This window comes from Rutilus rutilus (genome assembly GCF_951802725.1).
Source record: "Rutilus rutilus genome assembly, chromosome: 18".
Classification (NCBI taxonomy): Eukaryota; Metazoa; Chordata; class Actinopteri; order Cypriniformes; family Leuciscidae; genus Rutilus; species Rutilus rutilus.
The window spans coordinates 29,519,923-29,541,655 of NC_140231.1; the positions used below are offsets into that span (position 1 = coordinate 29,519,923).

Sequence of the window (21,733 nt, forward strand, 5' to 3'; positions counted from 1 at the left end):
ATCCATGTATGAAAAGAGTTGCTTTTCAACGCCGACGTTCTTATAACTGTGTATAAAGTGATGAGGAAGCCTTTGGAGCTGAAATTCAGATATGGTTATGGCCCTTTAGTTTCCAACACGCTCTATAAGCGGTAGACCAATCACAACAGACTGCGCCATCTGACCAATCAGAGCAAAGTAGACAAATCACAACAGACTGGACCATCTGACCAATCAGAGCAGAGTAGACCAATCACAACAGACTGCGCCATCTGACCAATCAGAGCAAAGTAGACAAATCACAACAGACTGGCTCATCTGACCAATCAGAGCAGAGTAGACCAATCACAACAGACTGGACCATCTGACCAATCAGCAGAGTAGACCAATCATAAGAAACTGGACCATCTGACCAATCAGAGCAGAGTAGACCAATCACAACAGACTGGACCATTTGACCAATCAGAACAGAATAGACCAATCACAACAGACTAAAACCATCTGACCAATCAGAGCAGAGTAGACCAATCACAACAGACTGGCTCATCTGACCAATCAGAGCAGAGTAGGTTCTCAGAAAGAAGGGGTTTAGAGAGACTGAATCCTTTATCAGGTCGTTTTAGACACTGTGAAAAAAGAGCTGATGCTACAGTGCATATTGTGAGAAAATTAGTGTTTTTTTTGTTTGTTTTTTACCTTGAATGCAGGTAAACCTATTGTTGGAGGCGTTTAAAATGGCATAATGGGGCACTTAAAAAGAATTTCTAACTCCAGACATCCTAGTGTTTTTTACTTCAAAAACAACTAGTGAGAAGAACAACTGTTTACTTTAATACATATTCTCACTTCCTATTCCGTTATTTTAGTTTCTCTGACACTTTTATCCATGAGGTTATTTAGATTCACAGCTGGTCTCTGTCTTCTTTATGCATGCCATGTATATCTCTTCATTTCTTACACTCTGTTATACAATCGTTTCATTGAAGCATGTATTATCCATCCTCGCTTACGGGGAAGTGAAGATTTCACAGTATTTATCCCTCCTGTCACTCTTTACTTCATTTCCTGTGTTCTTCAGAACGATGAGCAAAGCCCAGGTGGTCATGTAACCTGGTTAGATGAGCTATGTTATCTTGTGATTAATATACGTTAAACATGAGCTGGATGTACTGTAATCTCTGTGTTTATAATAACCCCGCGCACACCCTGAGGAAATCACACTGCCACATGGACATAAACTGATGGATCAGCATTTGACAATCGGATTTCTGGCAGCGCATCCAACTCTCTGCATTTCAAACTAAATAAAGTTTATTCATCCCTAGTGGAACACAAGCGGGAAATAGAGCGCGAGATGCATTTAACAGATGTTCATCAAGTGGTACAATACAAGTGGTGCGAATCTCTCGAAACGTTCTTGGTCATATTTCACCCGTAAAGAAACAATTAAGATATTACTCATATATAGCCTACAAATATAGTGCTTAATATTTTTAACATATTTTTGCATTGTGACATAATAATTATTAATATTTTTTCCTCATAACTGTGATGAAAAAATAAGAAATGTTTGATTTAAATATAATTAACAAATTAGTCAATTAAATTGTGTATATATATATATATATATATATATATATATATATATATATAAAAGATTATTATTAATAATATATATTAACAATATATTTAGTTAATGTTAATCGAATTGCCTTTAATTTATGCTTATGCAAAAAATGTCAACAAAAAAAAAACTGTAAAATAAATAAATTCGGGGGGGAAAATATATAATTAAATTTTTTGTATCCTAACTAATATAGCATAACTGTATGCATACAGTACAGGTCAAAAGTTTGGAAACATTACTATTTTTAATGTTTTTGAAAGAAGTCAAATGCTCATCAAGCCTGCAGATTTGATCAAAAATACAGGAAAAAAAAAACCTGTAATTTTGCACAATATTATTACAATTTAAAATAATGGTTTTCTATTTTAATATGCTTTAAAAAATTCATTTATTCCTGTGATGCAAAGCTGGATTTTCAGCATCATTACTCCAGTCTTCAGTGTCACATGATCCTTCAGAAATCATTCTGATATGATGATTTGATACTCAGTTGAACCTTGATCTATATAATATTCATTGTATGGTTATATTTATAATACAATATAATAAATATTACTAATAATATTTATTGTATCGTTTTATGCTGATAAAATCTTACAATTTGTGATTTGAGAATCACATTCAGAATAATGAAAAATGACGACTTTGATGATCTAAAACATCTCAATGCATTTTGATGATGTAAAATATATAAATGCGCTTAATTGTCACAAAAAAAAAAAAGTGTCTTATGATCTTTATGAAAATGCTTGGGTGTTTGTGGGAGAAATATGACATCGCAGAACTACAAACTACAACCACAAAATCCGTTACATATGGAGAGACTGATCAAACACACCGATGGATTTGTTTATTACGGTTTATGATCATGAGGAAAATCATGAGACCTGGGCAGAGGAATGTCATGAAGCTAAAGTAAATACAAGCAATAAAGGTGTGTAACTGACTGACGCACGAGCTCCCAGCAGCCCTAGCACCATGTGTACCTATTCAGAGGGTGGGACAAATGACAATCATAAACCACACTGATAGCGACGAGGAACATTATCTCCTGCCAAATACACACGTGACCTCAGAACCTGACGTGGTTTACAGAGGCGCTCAATCAAACAGCCAAAAAGGTGTTGTCTATAACATACAAATGCTTCCTGGGGTCAAAGGTCATGTTGAATCTGACACCTGAGGGTGGGGAAGTGGTTTATTAGGTGCTTGAGACAGTCATTGAATATAGTCCTTGAGGTAAACTTGAGTTGTGACATGTCTATTAGGCTAAGTTGTACATTTAGATACTACACTAAATACACAACAACAAGCACAGTTTGGCTCTCGTAGCAAACTCTCACAGCCACGCAAGCAAAGAAAGAGTGAAAGAACGAAAGAATAGCAACATCATTGTGTAAGTGGGATTTCAACCGAGCTTTTAATAAGACCTTCTGATCTTTAAATCCTTCTCATATGCTCTAATTCCTCAAATGTAACGGCTTCTGTGGGAACGGCACTTTGTTTCGGTTTAATCCGGTCTAAACTACTTGCCAATTTGGTTTTTGTTGTCTGCAATTAACTTTATGATCCAAGCAAACAAGTCATTTCAAAAGTAACAGGATTGTTTGCCAGATATGCAACTACGCATTAGCCCAGCATTTATATTTAGCTTTTAGCATTTAACATGAGACCAGATCACGACCCGCAGAGAAAAATATAAACATCTTGAGAAATCACAGAGCCACTGAGGTCAATTCAGATGAATCATTTGACTGAATCTGTTGATGAGATTTCACATAAAAGTGACAGTAAATACATTTATAATGTTACAAAAGGCTTCTATTTCAAATAAATGCTGTTCTTTTGACCTTTCTATTTCTTAAGCAGCAAACCATCATATTAGAATGATTTCTGAAGGATCACATGACACTGAAGACTGGAGTAATGACAGACTTCTGGGGGCCCCAAGCAAAACTTTGTCCGGGGGCCCCTGACAATGCGTTCATAACAACCCCAAAATGACCTCCAACCAAACAATGGGTTAAAAAACGAATGAAATAAACAGTTTAGCCTACTACTAATAATAGCCTACTATACAGAAATTGAATTAAGTAATCAAATGTAATAAAACTCTGTATAGTCTTCTTCACCGTATACATTAATTCTTATTAAAGTTACTAAAGTTGTTCAGTGAAGAGCAGTGAATGATTCTCTCATTTTTGTTGTTTGATTAAAGGTGCTCTAAGCGATGTCATGCGTTTTTAGGGCAAAACATTTTGTCACACAGCAAACATCTCCTCACTATCCGCTAGCCGCCTGTCCCCTGAACACACTGTAAAAAACCGCGGTCTCTGTAGACAGCCCAGGCTCCACAAACGGCAACAAAAACAAACTGGGCTCACCCGCGCCACGAAACATAACAAACTGTTCCAGCCAATTACCGACAAGAAGGATTTGGGGGGTTAGTGCGCGGACGAGGAGGAGGGAGGGTCGAGCTAGCCGAACGTCAACAAGAAGTGACGTCACCCAACATCACTTAGAGCACCTTTAACATTAAATGACACAGACAGCAGGTTTATTAGGCTGCTGTCACTTTAAGACCAAATGCACAGATCTAATATACTAACAAGCATTCGGTTACTTTCCCAACTGTTGATGTAACCGACTGCGTTTAAAGGGGTCATATAATGCCATTTTTGTACAAGCTAATATGATTCTTTAGGGTCTAAATAAAAAGTTCGTAATATACTTTAATTAAAAATTCTCATTAGTATTGTAAGAAAACACTCATTTTACCTGGTCAAAAACAGCTCTGTTTTCAGCACGCCGTTTAAGTGCATGTGTCTTTAAATGATAATGGGCTTTGCTCACCCCGCCCCTCTGTTCTGTGGGGCGTTTTGACACAACACACGTGGAGTGTTGCCATGACAACAGTTGAGGGTATATTTTGGAGAAAGAATGGCAGCGGGAGTCTCTGAGGACACATTTGTGCAACCAACCGTATCAATTTGACCCGGAACAAGATGACGGCCCCGAAGAAGTTCGACAATTAAAGTATGCTTAGTGTAGTGTTACCACGTTAACTATAACACCTGCGTACACAGTTTGTAATAACACAATAACCATAACGCGTTGTTCATTATAAACGTGGGATTATGAATTATGTTGAGAACGTCGTACATAGAAAACATGCCGTTGCAAAGATTAATATAAAGGTTAATAAAACGTTACACTCACTTCTTCTTCTGGAGGTGCAGCAGGAACACGAATAGTTGGTACCGATCCTTTTTTCAGGAGCAGCTTCTTAGCAAAACCAGCTTTATACTGACCCTCGTTTGTAAAGCAGTCTGGTGTGTGAAATGATTCGCGCAATCATGAAAGCATTGACCTTGATCGTGGGGAATATTCCCTTCGAAAACAAAACTCGTGTGTTTGAGCGCACGCGCACAGAAAGACGCCTGGGGTAAAGCGTCTCTTTCGCAGCTCAATGCGCTCTTCAGCTTTGATCACAGGAATAAATGACGTTTTAAAATATATTCAAATACAAAACAGTTCTTTTAAATTGACAAATATTTGATATTTGATATACAAATATTTCACAATATTACTGTTTTACTGTATTTTTGATCAAATAAATGCAACCTTGGTGAGCAGAAGAGACTTCTTTTAGAAACATTAAAAAAATCGAATCGCCCTTAAACTTTTGAACTTGGTCCCACAAAGGAAAAAAGTCAAACAGGTCTGGCATCAGTGCCCGTAAATGACAGAATTTTCATTTTGGGTGAACAACAATCCCTTTAAGCTGCAAATTAAACATGAAGTCATGCGGTTGAGGGATAATACCATGTCATTCCCGGCAGCCATTGATTGGCCATATAAGTTCTCAGCAGTTAGTTTAGCTTAGCCAGCGTGTTAAGCCAGAGTTTAGTGCAGCGTCTGTTTGAGGCATTTGGAGTAACAGATGGTGTGACAGTCAGGCCGAATGGTGTAGATTTCTTTAAATCCTGAGCAGCTAGAGCCAGTTAATCATTCCGGCTGACAGGAGAAAGAGAAGAGGAGAAAGACCAAAACAGCACCTGAGACGCTCTTGGTGGCCAGACCTGATCTTTACAATCAATAATATCATCCTAAATTAATCAAACAAGTGCAGACCGATGTTTCTTGAGCAGCACATCAGCATGCTTTCTGAAGGATCATGTGACACTGAAGACTGGAGGAATGATGCTGTAAATTCAGCTTTGATCACTGGAATAAATAACATTTTAAAATGCATACACGAGACACGTGTCTGTCTGGAAACAAAAGAATGTTTATAAAGCACTGGGCTGATAAAATGAGCACTTTTGTGGAAGAATTACTCACTGGACTTTCCAAAGAGACCCAGATTAGTGTCATCAAATCTTTGTTTTGTTTGAGACGCTAAGTAGCAAGTATGTATACTGTATATATATACAGTGGGTACGGAAAGTATTCAGACCCCCTTACATTTTTCACTCTTTGTTATATTGCAGCCATTTGCTAAAATCATTTAAGTTACACACAGCACCCCATATTGACAGAAAAACACAGAATTGTTGACATTTTTGCACATTTATCAAAAAAGAAAAACTGAAATATCACATGGTCCTAAGTATTCAGACCCTTTGCTCAGTATTTAGTAGAAGCACCCTTTTGATCTAATACAGCCATGAGTCTTTTTGGGAAAGATGCAACAAGTTTTTCACACCTGGATTTGGGTATCCTCTGCCATTCCTCCTTGCAGATCCTCTCCAGTTCTGTTAGGTTGGATGGTAAACGTTGGTGGACAGCCATTTTCAGGTCTCTCCAGAGATGCTCAATTGGGTTTAAGTCAGGGCTCAGGCTGGGCCATTCAAGAACAGTCACGGAGTTGTTGTGAAGCCACTCCTTCGTTATTTTAGCTGTGTGCTTAGGGTCATTGTCTTGTTGGAAGATGAACCTTCGGCCCAGTCTGAGGTCCAGTGCACTCTGGAGAAGGTTTTCGTCCAGGATATCCCTGTACTTGGCCGCATTCATCTTTCCCTCGATTGCAACCTGTCGTCCTGTCCCTGCAGCTGAAAAACACCCCCACAGCATGATGCTGCCACCACCATGCTTCACTGTTGAGACTGTATTGGACAGGTGATGAGCAGTGCCTGGTTTTCTCCACACATACCGCTTAGAATTAAGGTCAAAAAGTTCTATCTTGGTCTCATCAGACCAGAGAATCTTATTTATCACCATCTTGGAGTCCTTCAGGTGTGCTTTCATGTGTCTTGCACTGAGGAGAGGCTTCCGTCGGGCCACTCTGCCATAAAGCCCCGACTGGTGGATGGCTGCAGTGATGGTTGACGTACTACAACTTTCTCCCATCTCCCGACTGCATCTCTGGAGCTCAGCCACAGTGATCTTTGGGTTCTTCTTTACCTCTCTCACCAAGGCTCTTCTCCCCCGATAGCTCAGTTTGGCCGGACGGCCAGCTCTAGGAAGGGTTCTGGTCGTCCCAAACGTCTTCCATTTAAGGATTATGGAGGCCACTGTGCTCTTAGGAACCTTAAGTGCAGCAGAATTTTTTTTGTAACCTTGGCCAGATCTTGTGCCTTGCCACAATTCTGTCTCTGAGCTCTTCAGTGAGCTGTAAGGTGAGCTTATATAGACAGGTGTGTGGCTTTCCTAATCAAGTCCAATCAGTATAATCAAACACAGCTGGACTCAAATGAAGGTGTAGAACCATCTCAAGGATGATCAGAAGAAATGGACAGCACCTGAGTTAAATATATGAGTGTCACAGCTAAGGGTCTAAATACTTAGGACCATGTGATATTTCAGTTTTTCTTTTTTAATAAATGTGCAAAAATGTCAACAATTCTGTGTTTTTCTGTCAATGTGGGGTGCTGTGTGTACAATAATGAGGGGAAAAAAATGACCTTAAATGATTTTAGCAAATGGCTGCAATATAAAAAAGAGTGAAAAATTTAAGGGGGTCTGAATACTTTACGTACCCACTGTATATATATATGTGTGTGTGTGTGTAAATATTTAGCATTTATTACTTAGGACAGATTTTTTTATTTGTTACATTACTTATTAATCTTTGTTAATGCTAAAATACACCTGTTCATTGTTAGTTTATTGTTAGCTCAGGTCCATGAAATAATATTAGCAGGTACAACCTTTGATTTTAACAATGTTAAAATTAACATTAACTAAGATTTTATACGTATTTCATGTTTATTAATGTAGTTAACAAATGAAAGCATACAGAGTGCAACAGTCGGAATCCGGAAGTAAAAACTCTATTCATTTTCTCCATAGGGAAACAGATTTTTAATGGTAACTTATAAAGATTTAAAGACAGCCCTACTCAGGTTGTTAATCGATGGTATTTGCTTTTGTTGAAGTCATCAGCCTACATTATTTCAACGTAATTTAAGATAATCAGTGGAATTCGCAGTGAAAAACTACATTGATGCTGTAAAATTCCACCAATCAGAGTCAAAATGGCAAAAAAGATCTTCTTAGCTCCGCCCACTCCCATAAAGAACATGTAATCGAGTCGATCTACCAAAAATTATTAAATATTTGCATTATATACAAAGTTTTACATTTCTCCATGGTTTTTATGCTGTTTTCAATGCTTCATGGGATTGTAGAATCCCTATGGGAGAAATGAACTGAAAAAATAGTTCCAGAACCAACGCCGCTGAAAAAGTGGATGGGCACTAATGTACATATCGTAAAGTGTCACAAGAATAAAACACTGTGATTGGTCACTTTATCAATCAAACGTCCTCTTCCTCTTGAGGTGACTATAGATGACGAGCACAAACCACCATAAACCAGCCTGGACTAACAGAGACATCCATGCTGGTCTAAGCCGGCGTCCCAGGACGTCTGTGAGTTCCTCAAATAACAGCAGCAACTGAAATAAGGAGAAACTCTGTTAAGCTTCACTCCCCTAAAAACAGTAGTTTGTAGACTCCTCACAGAATGAAACACATCTACACCGAACACCTGTACAGGAGACCAGGGTGTGTTGAGTCTGTCCTCTCCATCTTCTGTCATCTACACCTATTTTCCTCATTCCATGTGTAATCTCTCTTCCTGTCAGTCAATGTCATACAGCCATTCTTTCCTTTTGTACAAGGCTTTCTTTGTTTTCTACAGAACTTTTTCTGTCTTCTGTCTCTTCCTCATATTATGTTCTCTCCATTGTATTTTCTCTCTCTTTCTGTTCCTCTTTCTATCTACATCTCCTGCACACTGACAGATGGGATCAGGATGCAAGAATCTAGGAATTAACCCTTGCTTCAACAACTTACACAACAGTGGTATAGTCCAATCATAAACAAATGAATACAAAGTTGTCAAATTAAACTAATAAACAGTGTTCTATAGCAAGAAACAAGTAATTTCCTTTTAGAAGTCATTTGTTTTAGGTACATATAAAACAAATAGAATTTTTTTTTTTTAATTGACAATTTCTTTTTTTTCATTTCATTTTAAAGAAACGCTTCCTGAATGAAATTTCCAACTTAAGCGGTCATAAATCTTGAAAGCCTTGAAACACATACTTCAGTTTGGTCGCTTTTTAAAGACGACACTTGGTTCAAAGTTTTAGTTTATTATTACAAAAAAGAAATGCTCAAAAACACTATTGTAAAATTTTATAGGAAATACATATTTTCCAAAACATGTTTTACTGTAAACCTATGAAAAATCAAAGCCAAAAATGTAAACGAGTTGTGCGCCAAATTTGAGGTTGATATCTCTTATAGATATTTCTTGATATCTCTTATTTATGATTTTAGTAAGATTTTGTCCGGGCGCAGTACCAAACGTTTCCACTAATTGAAATCCGCTTCCCGTACGTTTCCAAAGCGGCCGTCGAAAAATACAAGTTTGACTATTTTTTTCAGGACAATTGAACCTTTCCATGATCCTTTTGTGTTCACATAGCAAGTGCCAAAAACTTTACCAAGTTTCGATGAAGTAAAAAAAAAATCTACATAAATCCACAACATACAATTTTTTCATCAAAAATGACTGAAGAGCACCAGAGGGTTAAAGCCTTTATAAATAATGTATTAAACTTGCCTTGTAAAGAACCTTATAAACCATTAATAAACCGACGTAAATCTGTGGCATGATGGCAAAGTTAATTTAGAAACTAGGTCAACACTTGTTTAGCATAATGAAATAATGTTTGTTGATGTTATGAATGATTATACAGTGCTACTGAAGATTATACAGCACATTACAGAGAATTTCATGCATTTATAAAGGGGTCATAAAAGAGTGACATTCCCTGATCTAACAGATAAATGAAACAATAAAATGCTTTTACAATATTTTTTGTCACCTTGCAACTCTGGAATAACCAAGGAATTCCACACACTTCAGCACTTGTCACTTAGACATCAGTCAGTGAATATTTGTGAGACAAGCCTAAACACACCGTGACCACAGCAGTCAAACAGTGATATGAACTTCCAAACGCCTAAAACACATGTCTGGAAGAGACCGCAGGAACCCACAGGACAAGAACAAGATCCCAGGACAAGATCCCTAATCGTATGACATCTTTAACTGGCAAAGAGGAGAAACACCGGGGTGATTTATAGGACAGGAACTAATCCAAGACATCAAGCTGAGACAATCAGGAGTCAGAATGACCAGTCATTGATTTAAAGTCAACATGAAACAGCAATGGCAACATATTGCTATTTCCAAGCGAAACAAGACATTAAATGAGAAAAAAAAAATTGACTTGATTTTAATAGGACTTGATTGGTTGAACTGGTAAAAAAAAATGTAAGGAACATCTCCACGGATCCCAATTGTAATGCTTCTGTTACGAATCTATCATTATTTGTTATTATTGCCATGTAACATGTAATATTAAGTAATAAAAATAAGAATATATGTATTCTATACATATACATACACATATATATATATATATCATACCATGTGCCACAAAACCAGTCACACGGGTAAATTTTTTTAAATTGAGATTTATACATCAAAGCTGAATAAAAAAAGCTTCATTAATGTATGGTTTGTTATGATAGGACGATATTTGTCCGAGATACAACCATTTTAAAATCTGGAATCTAAGGGTGCATACATTTGAAACATTGAGAAAATTTCCTTTAAAGTTGTTCATTTATGTTTCGTGATTGTGCTGCATTCACTCACAAAAATAAATGTTTTCTATATTTACAGTAGGAAATTTACTAAATATCTTCATGGAACATGATCTTTACTTAATATCCTCAAGATTTTTGGCATAAAAGAAAAATCGATATTTTTGACCCATACAATGTATTGTTGCCTATTACCACAAATATACCCGTGCGACTTGTGACTGGTTCTGTGGTCCAGGGTCACATATAATATATCATAGTTATCAATTTATTTATGTTTTATTTTGTTGTGTGTGTGTGTGTGTGTACATATACTCAATATAGTGTATTTTAAAACTATGGTATTACCAAAACCATAAAAAATATATATATAGTGTGTGTGCGTATACACACACACACACACACACACTTTTCAGCAAATGCCTGTAAATCTAGCAGCTCTGCGTCAAACTCCAGAACCTCAAGTTCACATATGAAATCAGCGCTGCGCTCCTGATACATAAATCCTTCTATTTCAGAACACACAGCGCATCGCTATAGAAACCCAGCGGCTCAGGGCCACTTCTGTCCGTCATTCACAGGCGAGAGATGACCTCACTCTCAAGGAGAAAAAAAGAGATAGAAGAGTCAAGGCGAGCATTTCTGAGGGCAGAGTCTACAAAGGACATTCCACTGCGACTGCATTTCCCCCCTGTGAAACTTCCTTTCACAATACCTGTGCAGGTGAGACAGACAAAGCACCAGGAAGATGTTCGGAGTGATGTCTGTGTGCTTTCAGACAGTCAGAGGAAGGGAAAGAGCAGTCACGTGCAGCTCAACAGGTGTACAACAACTGTCGCTCTTATTCAATGCTGTCGTACACACAGACAGATTAGCCTGTGTGAGTTCAGGTTAGGAATCAGGAAAAATCACACACTATGAAATCCCTGCTATCTTACTTCTTTCAGGTGTGGTGGGATCATTTGACAGCTTTAGATTCTGAAAGACAGATTCAAGTACCATGGTGTCATCAATGATTCTGTAAACCTGTAAAGAGGCCGACTTAAAGCAGCACGACTAACATTAGAATGAACGGGATGAACTACATCAGTTATTAATCCAGTTATTAGAGAGACAGAGAGAGAGGTTAAGTGTGTGAATTACCTGAGTCTGTGCGTCTCTCGGTGTTCGGCAGCAGCGTCTCTACTAACAATGAAACTGTAAGTTTATCTGCTTCAAGAACAGCACTGGTATTCCCTTGCTAGTGAGAAACGTCATGTAGCTTTTAAGTTGCTAACTATTTTACTGATAAACTCACCAGAGCAGCGCTAACAACACGTTCCTGTGCGAGTGCGAGTCCGTACTTTATGTGTGTGCGTTTGAGCGGGAGAAAGTGAGAATGTGCTTTCCGTACATAAATTATAATTTTGTGGCAAAAACTTGGGAATAATTTGTCATTTTTTAATCCTATTGTTGACTAGATCTATTTGCTTGATCAGTGTCGTTGTGGGTTTTGGTTCTTTTGCTGTTGTCGGCTGTAAGGACCTTTGAAATAACTGAAGTGATAAAGACCTGCCTGAACCACTGAAGCCGTGCGTTTCCCTGAAAATAACTGCACACCTTAGAACGTTCCTCAACCAATCAGAATCAAGCATTCAACAGCCCCGCCCATAATATAACAAAACAAAGCAACTAACTGAAATAAATGCGTTTAAGTACTAGGAACTAAAGTTTAATACAAAAGATGAATTACTAAAATTACTAAAACTAAAGCTGATATAAAAATTTACAAAATTAATTTAAAATTAAAACATTATTAATAAATACTATAATAGTATATAAATAATACTACTGCTTGTTTAGACATGGTTATACCATGGTATTATTCAAAGTAACAGGTTGTTTTTTTTTCATGTACCATAATAATACCATGATTTTGTTTGAGTACCACATCAATACCATGGTATATGCATCAAATGGTATTACTATAGTACACTGTAAAAAATGATCGTAATTTTAACGGTAAAAGACAGTGAAAAACTGTTAATTGGTTAACAGAAAGTTTCCGTACTATATACGGTAAATAACTGTGATAGATCTAACGGTACATTTAATGTAATTTTGCTGTAAAATACCGTTAAATTTAAAGTTTTTGAAAGTGAAAAAGAACAACTCATTGTATAATTTACAGTGAAAAACCGTAAATTGGCATTCCCACAATTCCCTGTGTGACACTTCACATTTGATGTATTTTTGTTGAAATAACTGTTTCTTCATAGTTTTTTTTTTTCAGTTTTTCTAATCAGTTATGTACATTAGGGTTTTATGTTACATTTAATGTTGTTAAATTAATGTTTATTGCATTTTTTAAATTTCATGTGTTACCATGATGGTGTTTAATGTTTGTGTGAATGACACTATGCAGCTTTTATATATTAGTATTAGCTTTCTTGTGGAAGAGCTGCTTGTGATGAGCTTTGACTGATCATGTGACTCTCATCACTGCTGTGATTGGTGGTTATCAATGTATTACAATGGTACAAAACAGATATTAATAGTTCAGTAGGATGGTAAATTCACATTATATCAGATAATAAAATACGGTTTATTACTGTAAATTTTAAGTTAAGTCTGTAAAACCAATAACGTTGCTACCGTATTTTTGACGGTAAAGTTCTGGCAACCACAGCTGCCGTTTTTTTACCGTAAAAATCACGGTTTAATTTTTTACAGTGTAGCCTACTTTAAAATACACCATAGTACTCAAAGGGTCGCAATGGTACTAGATGTCCAAAAACATATTTTTTAAGTACTTGTAAGTTAAGGTATACATCAAACCACCACGGTATTACGGTTTTTGTGAGCATGATACCATGGTTATACTGCGTTTAAATACCACACTATATGGATATGGTATACTAACAATCACAGTACTCTCTGTAAGTGTTAATTTCCCAGCAATCAGCAAGTTAGTGCTTAATTAAGTGTAAAAATCATAATGTCTTTAGCACTGCATAAGAAACCGGACACCACATGATCTATCCACTCCATCTGAAGAGCCCTATTGGTCAAAAAATGTGATCCCTGCAGGCAGCTGGCTCTTTTTTTTTTATGACAGCACAAGTTGCACAGAACTAAAAAGAGATCAAATCCCGTTTGCAGCTTGCATCATATCCAGCCACCAGATTCAGGAAGGCTAAGCGACGCACGCATTGCTCCTGGACGCTAAGGACCTAATTGGTTTTGACAGGAGCTTCTTGGAAAAAGATTACTCTGACAGTTCAAGCCGCGGCTTCAGGGAACCTGTAAAGAGGGCGACTTAAAGCAGCGCGACTTGGCAGTAACATTAGAATGAACAGGATGAACTACATCATACATCATGTGTTGCCGGTGGAACCCCATGTTAATGGCCTCTGGAAACCCCATGAGAGATTTCATTCAGATAAAACATGAAGGCTCTTCAATGGTTCTTGGGTTCGGCAAAGTTAAACACTTAAACATGAACAACCTTTAACATCCGTGGAATCTTTCAATTGCACTTTAGATTATTAAAATGTTCTTCACGTATTGTTCAATCAAGCGTATTGATTTCAGGGCTGTTTTTCTAAAGACGTAGAGAATACAAAGTGATTGTGGAACCTAAGAAGGTTCTCTGATGGAATTAAACAGACACTTTCAGTTGTTGATAATCTAGGGCAGTTTTTGAAGCACCAGTTCACAGGTGGTTTCTAAAGAACTGAAGGATAAGAAGTTCTCTGAAGATCCTCGAAAGATTGTTAAAAATAAACTACTCTTTTCAAACATTTAAAGGAACCTTACAGTGAACAGTTGCAAAAAGAACCATATTTTTTTGTCTTAGAGCGAAGAACATTCTAAAAATCTAAAGAGCTTTTTTTTCCACTATAAAGAACCTTTTGTGCGATGAAAAGGTTCTATGGATGTTAAAGGTTCTTCATGGAACCACTGATGCCAATTTGACAACGGCAAAAAAAGGACCTTAGAACCAATAGGAGTGCATGAAACTAACACTATGATGATGTTTGAACATTTAGGATGTTCATGAGCTGTCAAACATGCAAATGCCCAGTTTAATGTCTTTAATAGATAATCACCTCCGTCCCTGAAATTCGAGCCCTAACCGCAGATCTGTTGCTCTGTCCTGGAGGATACTGTTACACCTTTACTTTTTGGTGAAGAAGCAGAACAGATCCAGTGTGGGAGGGCTGTTACACTCGACCCAACCATGGAAACAGAACTGATCTCGACTGAAACTCTCTGAAGAAGATTACACGCAAATAAAAAGTACTCACTTGTTTTTGTCGCTCATGTTGCCTGTATTGTGCGGGTTCTCTTCTGCCAGAGACCCTGTTTCTTCCCCTCACGCTGAGTTAAAAGTGCGTCCGGGCTTCACAAACACTTTCAAAATACGCGCAAGTGCAAATTCGCTCCAAGTTCAGCGTGTCTGGATGCGTAAAAGCAGGAACACATTCAGAGACTCGCTTCTGTTTTATCTGGAGCCAGAGATATTTCACTGCTGCTTCTGCTAACTACGATACATTCAGCCACCCCAGCAGTCATAACGCAACAGGCTCACGAACTCTTTCTGTCCCGTCGGAAAACACTCCACGTTGCGCGTAAACCTGCCCGCGTCGCGTCGCGGTTCTCAGCGCTCGTCTTGAGTCTTGTTCCATATTTAAAGATCTCGCCCTCCTCCAGCGTGACGCAGCAGTGGGAGGATGAGGCGCGAGAGGTCACGCGTGTGAGATGCAACAGCGAATACCTGCATCCTCACACAAACACGGAACACACATGAAAAACACTGAGATTTAGGGTTTGTGGTTTTTTTTTGTTTTTATCTTATATGCTGTGTAACATTACTTAAGCAACTAATTCCTAATAGTCATACATAATAATACATAATATTAGCCTATAATAAAATAGTCAATGCTAGTCATATATTTATTTAGTCAATCAATACTCAGTACTAGTATGACTTAAGTATGCTAACTAAATCAATATTATATTATAATATTTGATAATTATTGTTATTACAAAACCATACCTTAGATACACTGACTCATGTGAAGCGTAATTACTGATACAGATTAAAACAAATTTCCGAAAAAAACAGATTTCCAAATAAACATGCTTCCTATAATTGCTGAGATTGAACAGTACTTTGCCAACTGTTTGGCCAAACACACACACACACACACACACGCACACACACACACGACACACTATATAAATGACTTTTCCTTGAACAATTACATTTACAAAACAATGATGCCCCTTAAAGGTAAATGTGATTCCTTAAACACCTGATACTGAAATATGAAGTATTTGGTATTGTAGACTTGTTCAACATTTAGCAGAATGTTCTAAAACGTTTAGACAAAACTCCAGGAATGCCATCCAGTTCAAGTTTCAAGATTATGTTTTTGGTAAGAAAAAGTTGTTTTGTACTTAAAAAATCCTAAGAAATGATTGTCAATGCCTCAGTTCTTTAGCATTTTTGACAAGAAGAATTCAAGGAATAGTGTGTGTGTTTTTTTTTTACTGTTCCTAAAGGCCTGTAGAACTACGCCACCAACTGGGCGTTCAGGAGTATAACCACACACCTGTGCACATCACAGTAACCCTCATTATTTACTCACTCACCATCATGCTTGTCCAGCACACAGGCTTGAAATGACAGGAGAAAGAGAGTAAATGATGATTCATTTCATTTTGGGTAAACAATTCCTTTAAATTCCAGACAAAGAATCCTTTGATTAAGGCAGAATGGTTGAATATATACACACTACCACTCAAAAGTTGAGGGGGGGCAGTAAGTAAATGTTTAAAATAATACTTTTATTCAGCAAGGATGCATTAAATTGATAAAATAATGTTACAAAAAAAAGTTCTTTTGAACTTTCTATTAATTGAAGGAGCATGACTTTTTTTTTTTGCAGTTTCCACAAAAATATGAAGCAGCACAACTATTTTACCATTGATAATAATCAGAAATGTTTCTTGAGAATCAAATCAGCATAATATAATGTTTTCTGAAGGATCATGTGACTCTGAAGACTGGAGTAATGATGCTGAAAATTCAGCTTTGATCACAGGAATAAATTACATTTTACAATATATTCAAATAGGAAACAGTTATTTGAAATTGTAATACAATTTCACAATATTACCGTTTAATGTATTTTTGATCAAGCAAAATGGAGCCTTGATTAGCATGAGATCATTCTTTGTTCTTTAGAAAAAAGAAAAAAAAAAGTAATAGAAATAAAAGTGATCATTAATATTATTATTTAATTCATAAAGCATAAAAGTTAAAACAAATGTACATAAAAACATTGATAAGTGCTAAATTGACACTACTGTTTCATATTTTCAAAATGTAAAAAAAAAAATAGACAATGTTAAATTATTCTGTCCATCAAGCAACATTTCTCATCATAATCACAGGGAGCTCAGAAATTCTTTTACCTGGGGAAAAAAAAATATATGAATCAACTTTTGAACAGAAACTGTCCTCATATTTTACTTTATTGCATGTGATGCGTGCATGCATGAAAAGAAAGTGTGTGTGTGGGGGGGTGCTCTAGACTAGAGTATTAATCATGTGTAACATGCTGCATTTTCTACAGTACATAATGGTCCCTGTATTGCACCCTCATCATAAGACGCAACTTTAGTTCTGCCATCACACAGACTTGCACTCAACACTCAATGCTCTGGGTGATATGCTAGATTAAAATCATGTAAGAATGTCATAATGAGGGTGAGTAAATAATGGCGACATTCACTTTTAAATTAATTTTAACATGTAAAAAATATATTCATAGTGACAACTCAACGCTTCTCCTATGATAACAGACTGAAGTGTGTGTCTGTGTGTGTTGTACCTTCTCAATCATATCCGCACACTTGATCTTGTTGTTTTTAAAATCGTCATCAACATCCAGGGTAAGAACCGGCACTTCCTTCAGATACTCAAAGTCCATACTGCACACATATACACGATGAGGGTACATTATATATTTATGCATTTTGTATCATCTCACTACATTTTACATCCTTAAAAAGTGAATATATAAAACATATAAATATAAAATAATAAATGTAATTCTCTCTCACACACACAACTAGTTTATTTGATCAATAATACAGTAAAAGCAGTAACATTGTGAAATATTATTACAATTAAAAAAAAGTTTTCTATTTGAATATGTTCAAATGTAATTTATTCCTGTGATCAAAGCTGAATTGGCAGCATCATTGCTCCTCTTCAGTGTCACATGATCCTTCAGAAATCATTGTAATATGCGGATTTGGTGCTTAATTATTAGTGGTGCTCAATTATTAATGGTTCTTATTATTAATGTTAAAAACATTTTGATGCTTAATATTTTGTGGCATTTTTGATGCGTTAAACTACGTGAGTGTCTTGGAATATTTCGTTTATTACCTCTCATTTATCCAACGAGCACCAGTAGCTACACATTTATACCCCTGGAGCATATCCAGTTAGCTTGTTTTGGAAGAATACATGTTAAAATGTATTCAAATAGAAAACAGTTATTTTAAACAATATTAATAATTCAACATTTTACTGTATTTTTGATCAAATAAATACAGCCTTGGTGAGCAGAAGAGACTTTTCAATAACATATTTTAAAAAAAAATCATAATAATTACAAATGTTTGACCTGTGGTAAGTGTGTGTGTGTGTGTGTGTGTGTGTGTGTGTGTGTGTGTGTGTACTTGTACAACTATCTTTGTGAGGACCAGTTTGAGTTTTAGACCATTGGAGTGAGGACAAAGAGAGTAAAGTGAGGACATTTTGGCCGGTCCTCACTTTCTGAGAGCCCTTTAAAGGCCTGTTTGAGGGTCAAGACTTGGTTTTAGGGATAAGGTTATAGTTAGGTTAAGGGTCGGTTTAGGGTCAGGGTTCGGGTTAGGCACTTAGTTGTGATGGGTAAGGTTAGGGTAAGCGGCTAGAGATTACATTGTGTCAATGAAAGTCCTCATAAAGATAGATGTACAAGAATGTGAGTGTGTGTGTGTGTGTGACACTAATGGTTGGTGTTTGATACCTCATAGTCCTGTGCTGTAACCAGCACTCATGTTTATAGTGCAGTTTCTCCAGATATTCCAGTGGAATTCCCTGTTCCTCATCTCTTCCTCTCAAATGCAATCGCTCCAAACACCTCTGAAACACAAAAATCGCATGGTTTTGTCTTTTTCACAGTAAAGCAGACTCACATTACACACTTTCATCACCCCATCTGGGTGAGTGTTCATACCTCTGGTTTCGCCCGTAGGTAAATGATGCCGTCCAGCTCAATGTGCTTCCCAAACTGCTTATGCAGCCAGCTGTGCCAGTCCTGATAGATCGCCCACTCGGTTTCATTCACACACTCACTCTCGTAGAGGTTAGAGGCAAAGATGTACCTGCAACACACCAATCATAGTGATTAAAACAAAAAGCCGATTAGTTGATACTTTGTGATATCATAATGGTTGTATAACAATCACAGACTCAGATGCACGTGTCTGGTTTGCCCCGCGGATGTTAGCGGGCTTGCTCTGTCATTTACCTGTCGCTGTAGACCGATCTCTCGAAGAACTGCACAGGATTCTCCGCCTCTTGGAGTTTCCCATTGGTGGATCTGATCTGCGAGCGGATGCGGCTCATGCAGGCGTAGCTCTGGAAGGTGTACGCCCAGCGCTCGGGCTTCTCGTACATCATCTGCAGGACGTTTCCTCCACTCTTCTGAGAGGTGGTCAACTCCTGAAACAAACACATGCACGTTATATCGGTGCACATTTGTTGTTATGCAATGTTATCAGGCATAACATTGATCAATAATTATAACCAAACTGATAAATTATGATTATTTCCACTACAGGTAAAAATAATAACAATAATAATAATAATAATTAAGATTTTTTATGTTTTTGAAAGTAGTCTTGCTCAAAGATGTATTTACAGTATATACAGTAAAAACAGTAATATTGTGAAATATTTTAAAATGCAATTTATTCGTTTGATGCAAAGTTGAATGTGTCATATGCCTTCTAATTTTTAATGTCATAACATAAAAATGTATTATTTCAAGATACTCAGACACACATATTCAATTTGATTGAAAGTGTATGATAACAACACATAATACATATATATTACACTCAGCACAAAACACTAGTCCAAAACCTATATCAGAACACTCTTAATAACTATTACTACTGTACACAAAACAAAATAAAATATGTCCTGGGATGTAACATTATATTATAGGGTCAATGGGCTTTTTTTAAAGTGATCTTTTACAATGTGAATAATTTGTCATAGAAAGTAGGGGACAGTGGCATTTGCAGACAAACCTGCTAAAATAGGTTTAAGTGACACTTCAGTATTGGGTCAAATGCCATTAATGTCCACTGTGAGTCATAGAAACAGCCACTAACATAAAGACCAGCATCTTGACACGTTTGAAAGAGAGAGAGCGAAAGAGACAAGGACCCTCCTCCAACTCTGCGACTGAAAACATGAATTCAATTAAGATGTAATTGACTTAACACTATATTTATCAGTGGTAGTAAGTGTGTGAGAAGGCATCTGTTCTGCTTGAGTGCTCAGCTGTTGAGGACTCAACCATCTGCCAGTGTTTGCCAGAGCTGTTTCCAGCAGATTACAGGCCTATTTGTCATACATGTCATAAACATGCAACGGACAGTGACCACACACAATATTTGGACACTTAAAGGCACAATTTATGTCTGAATGTCATAACATTAGACAACAAAACATCGAACCAGGTGCCATCTTCACTCAGAACTGACCCAGAAAACTACTTTTAGCAAAATGTTTTGTTTTAAACATGTGTTTGTTCTCTTTCTTTAAAACAATTATCACTTGTTTTGACATCTAATGCCAAGACATTTGTGCATATTTTCAGGGTGAATTGATGAGTTAGTTACTTAATACTTAGTATGGCAGTTACTTATCAATCGCAATCTATATTTGTTAGTTATAGTTATATTTTTATATTACCTTATACAATAATGTTTATTTCGATCAGTTATTTCTTACTGTACCTCATGCTCGTTGTGATGAGTTTGTACATTGCACCACCTAGCGATGGGTTCCGGTACTACCTCCCATTCTCTGTCATGCTCCTCCAGCAGGCGAACAAAAGTGGATTTACCCGCCGCTAGAACAGGACAATAACAGAACATATTTAAAGAGTACGACTGGAATAAACAACAGAACCGTCATATAACAGTCAAATGTAAATGTAAATGTCAAATAACCACCACTTTTAGGCGGAAACTAGATGTTTAACGAATATTCACAATCACAACCCAAATTTCGCTACACGATTCTTAGATTTTAACTACAAATTTTCTTTTAATTTTTAAGAGAGCCAAAGTCAAAATATACACACAAACAAAGATTTAATGTGACTAGAAAACTCATAGCCGGAAGTGTTCGCCAATGTCAATGTCGTTTTGAAAGTGTATAGCTGCTAAATATTTATAAACATAAAATCTATTTTTCTTCACAAGTCAGACCACTAATTTCATAAGCCACAATCTATGCAAGCTCGTGTATAAGTTATAAAAAATGGATTCGTAGCATTCAATAGTCCAGTCCAGCGATTAAATATGGTTTACAGTAGCAGCTATTTACAAATACAATGAATGACTTACCAATGTTGCCTTCAACTGAGATGCGTTTCAATCTTTTCTCCAGACTGTCATCCAGAGGACTAGAACAGACTCTTTTGGCTGTTGGAGACATTTTATTTTGTATCCAGCAATGCAGAAATGTGCATTAACACTGTTCAGTTACAGTCAGTTAGTTAGTTACCCGGAAAACAACAGGCGGGACGTTAAATTCTGGCGCTCAAACGGCAGAGCCTTCCACCGGAAACAGCTGCTTTCAAACCACATGTGCTTGACATAACATTGTGTGTGTGTGTGTGTGTGTGTGTGTGTGTGTGTGTGTGTGTGT

General features: G+C 36.9%; 2 protein-coding genes across 5 annotated transcripts in view; both read right to left on the reverse strand.

Moving 5' to 3' along the window:
- The window catches only part of slc4a4b (solute carrier family 4 member 4b), a 54,563-nt gene extending 39,136 nt beyond the window's left edge, over window positions 1-15,427 (reverse strand). Inside the window, exon 1 of one of the 4 annotated variants that reach the window (XM_084386597.1) lies at window positions 15,024-15,427. In XM_084386597.1, the coding sequence (XP_084242723.1) occupies window positions 15,024-15,040 (17 nt within the window). In that variant the 5' untranslated portion in view covers window positions 15,041-15,427. The remainder of the gene's footprint in view (window positions 1-15,023) is intronic. The other 3 variants (XM_084386596.1, XM_084386595.1, XM_084386594.1) reach the window with 3 other exon arrangements.
- Window positions 15,428-17,002: 1,575 nt separating this feature from the next.
- On the reverse strand, window positions 17,003-21,629 carry dck (deoxycytidine kinase). The gene is made up of 7 exons (XM_084387156.1): window positions 21,430-21,629; window positions 20,815-20,930; window positions 19,314-19,507; window positions 19,020-19,167; window positions 18,810-18,925; window positions 17,619-17,718; window positions 17,003-17,199 (listed from the first exon to the last, which is right to left on the reverse strand). The coding sequence occupies exons 1-7, from the start codon at window positions 21,518-21,520 to the stop codon at window positions 17,173-17,175; spliced, it is 792 nt and encodes a 263-aa protein (XP_084243282.1). The 5' UTR covers window positions 21,521-21,629; the 3' UTR covers window positions 17,003-17,172.
- Between the last annotated feature and the right edge of the window lie 104 nt (window positions 21,630-21,733).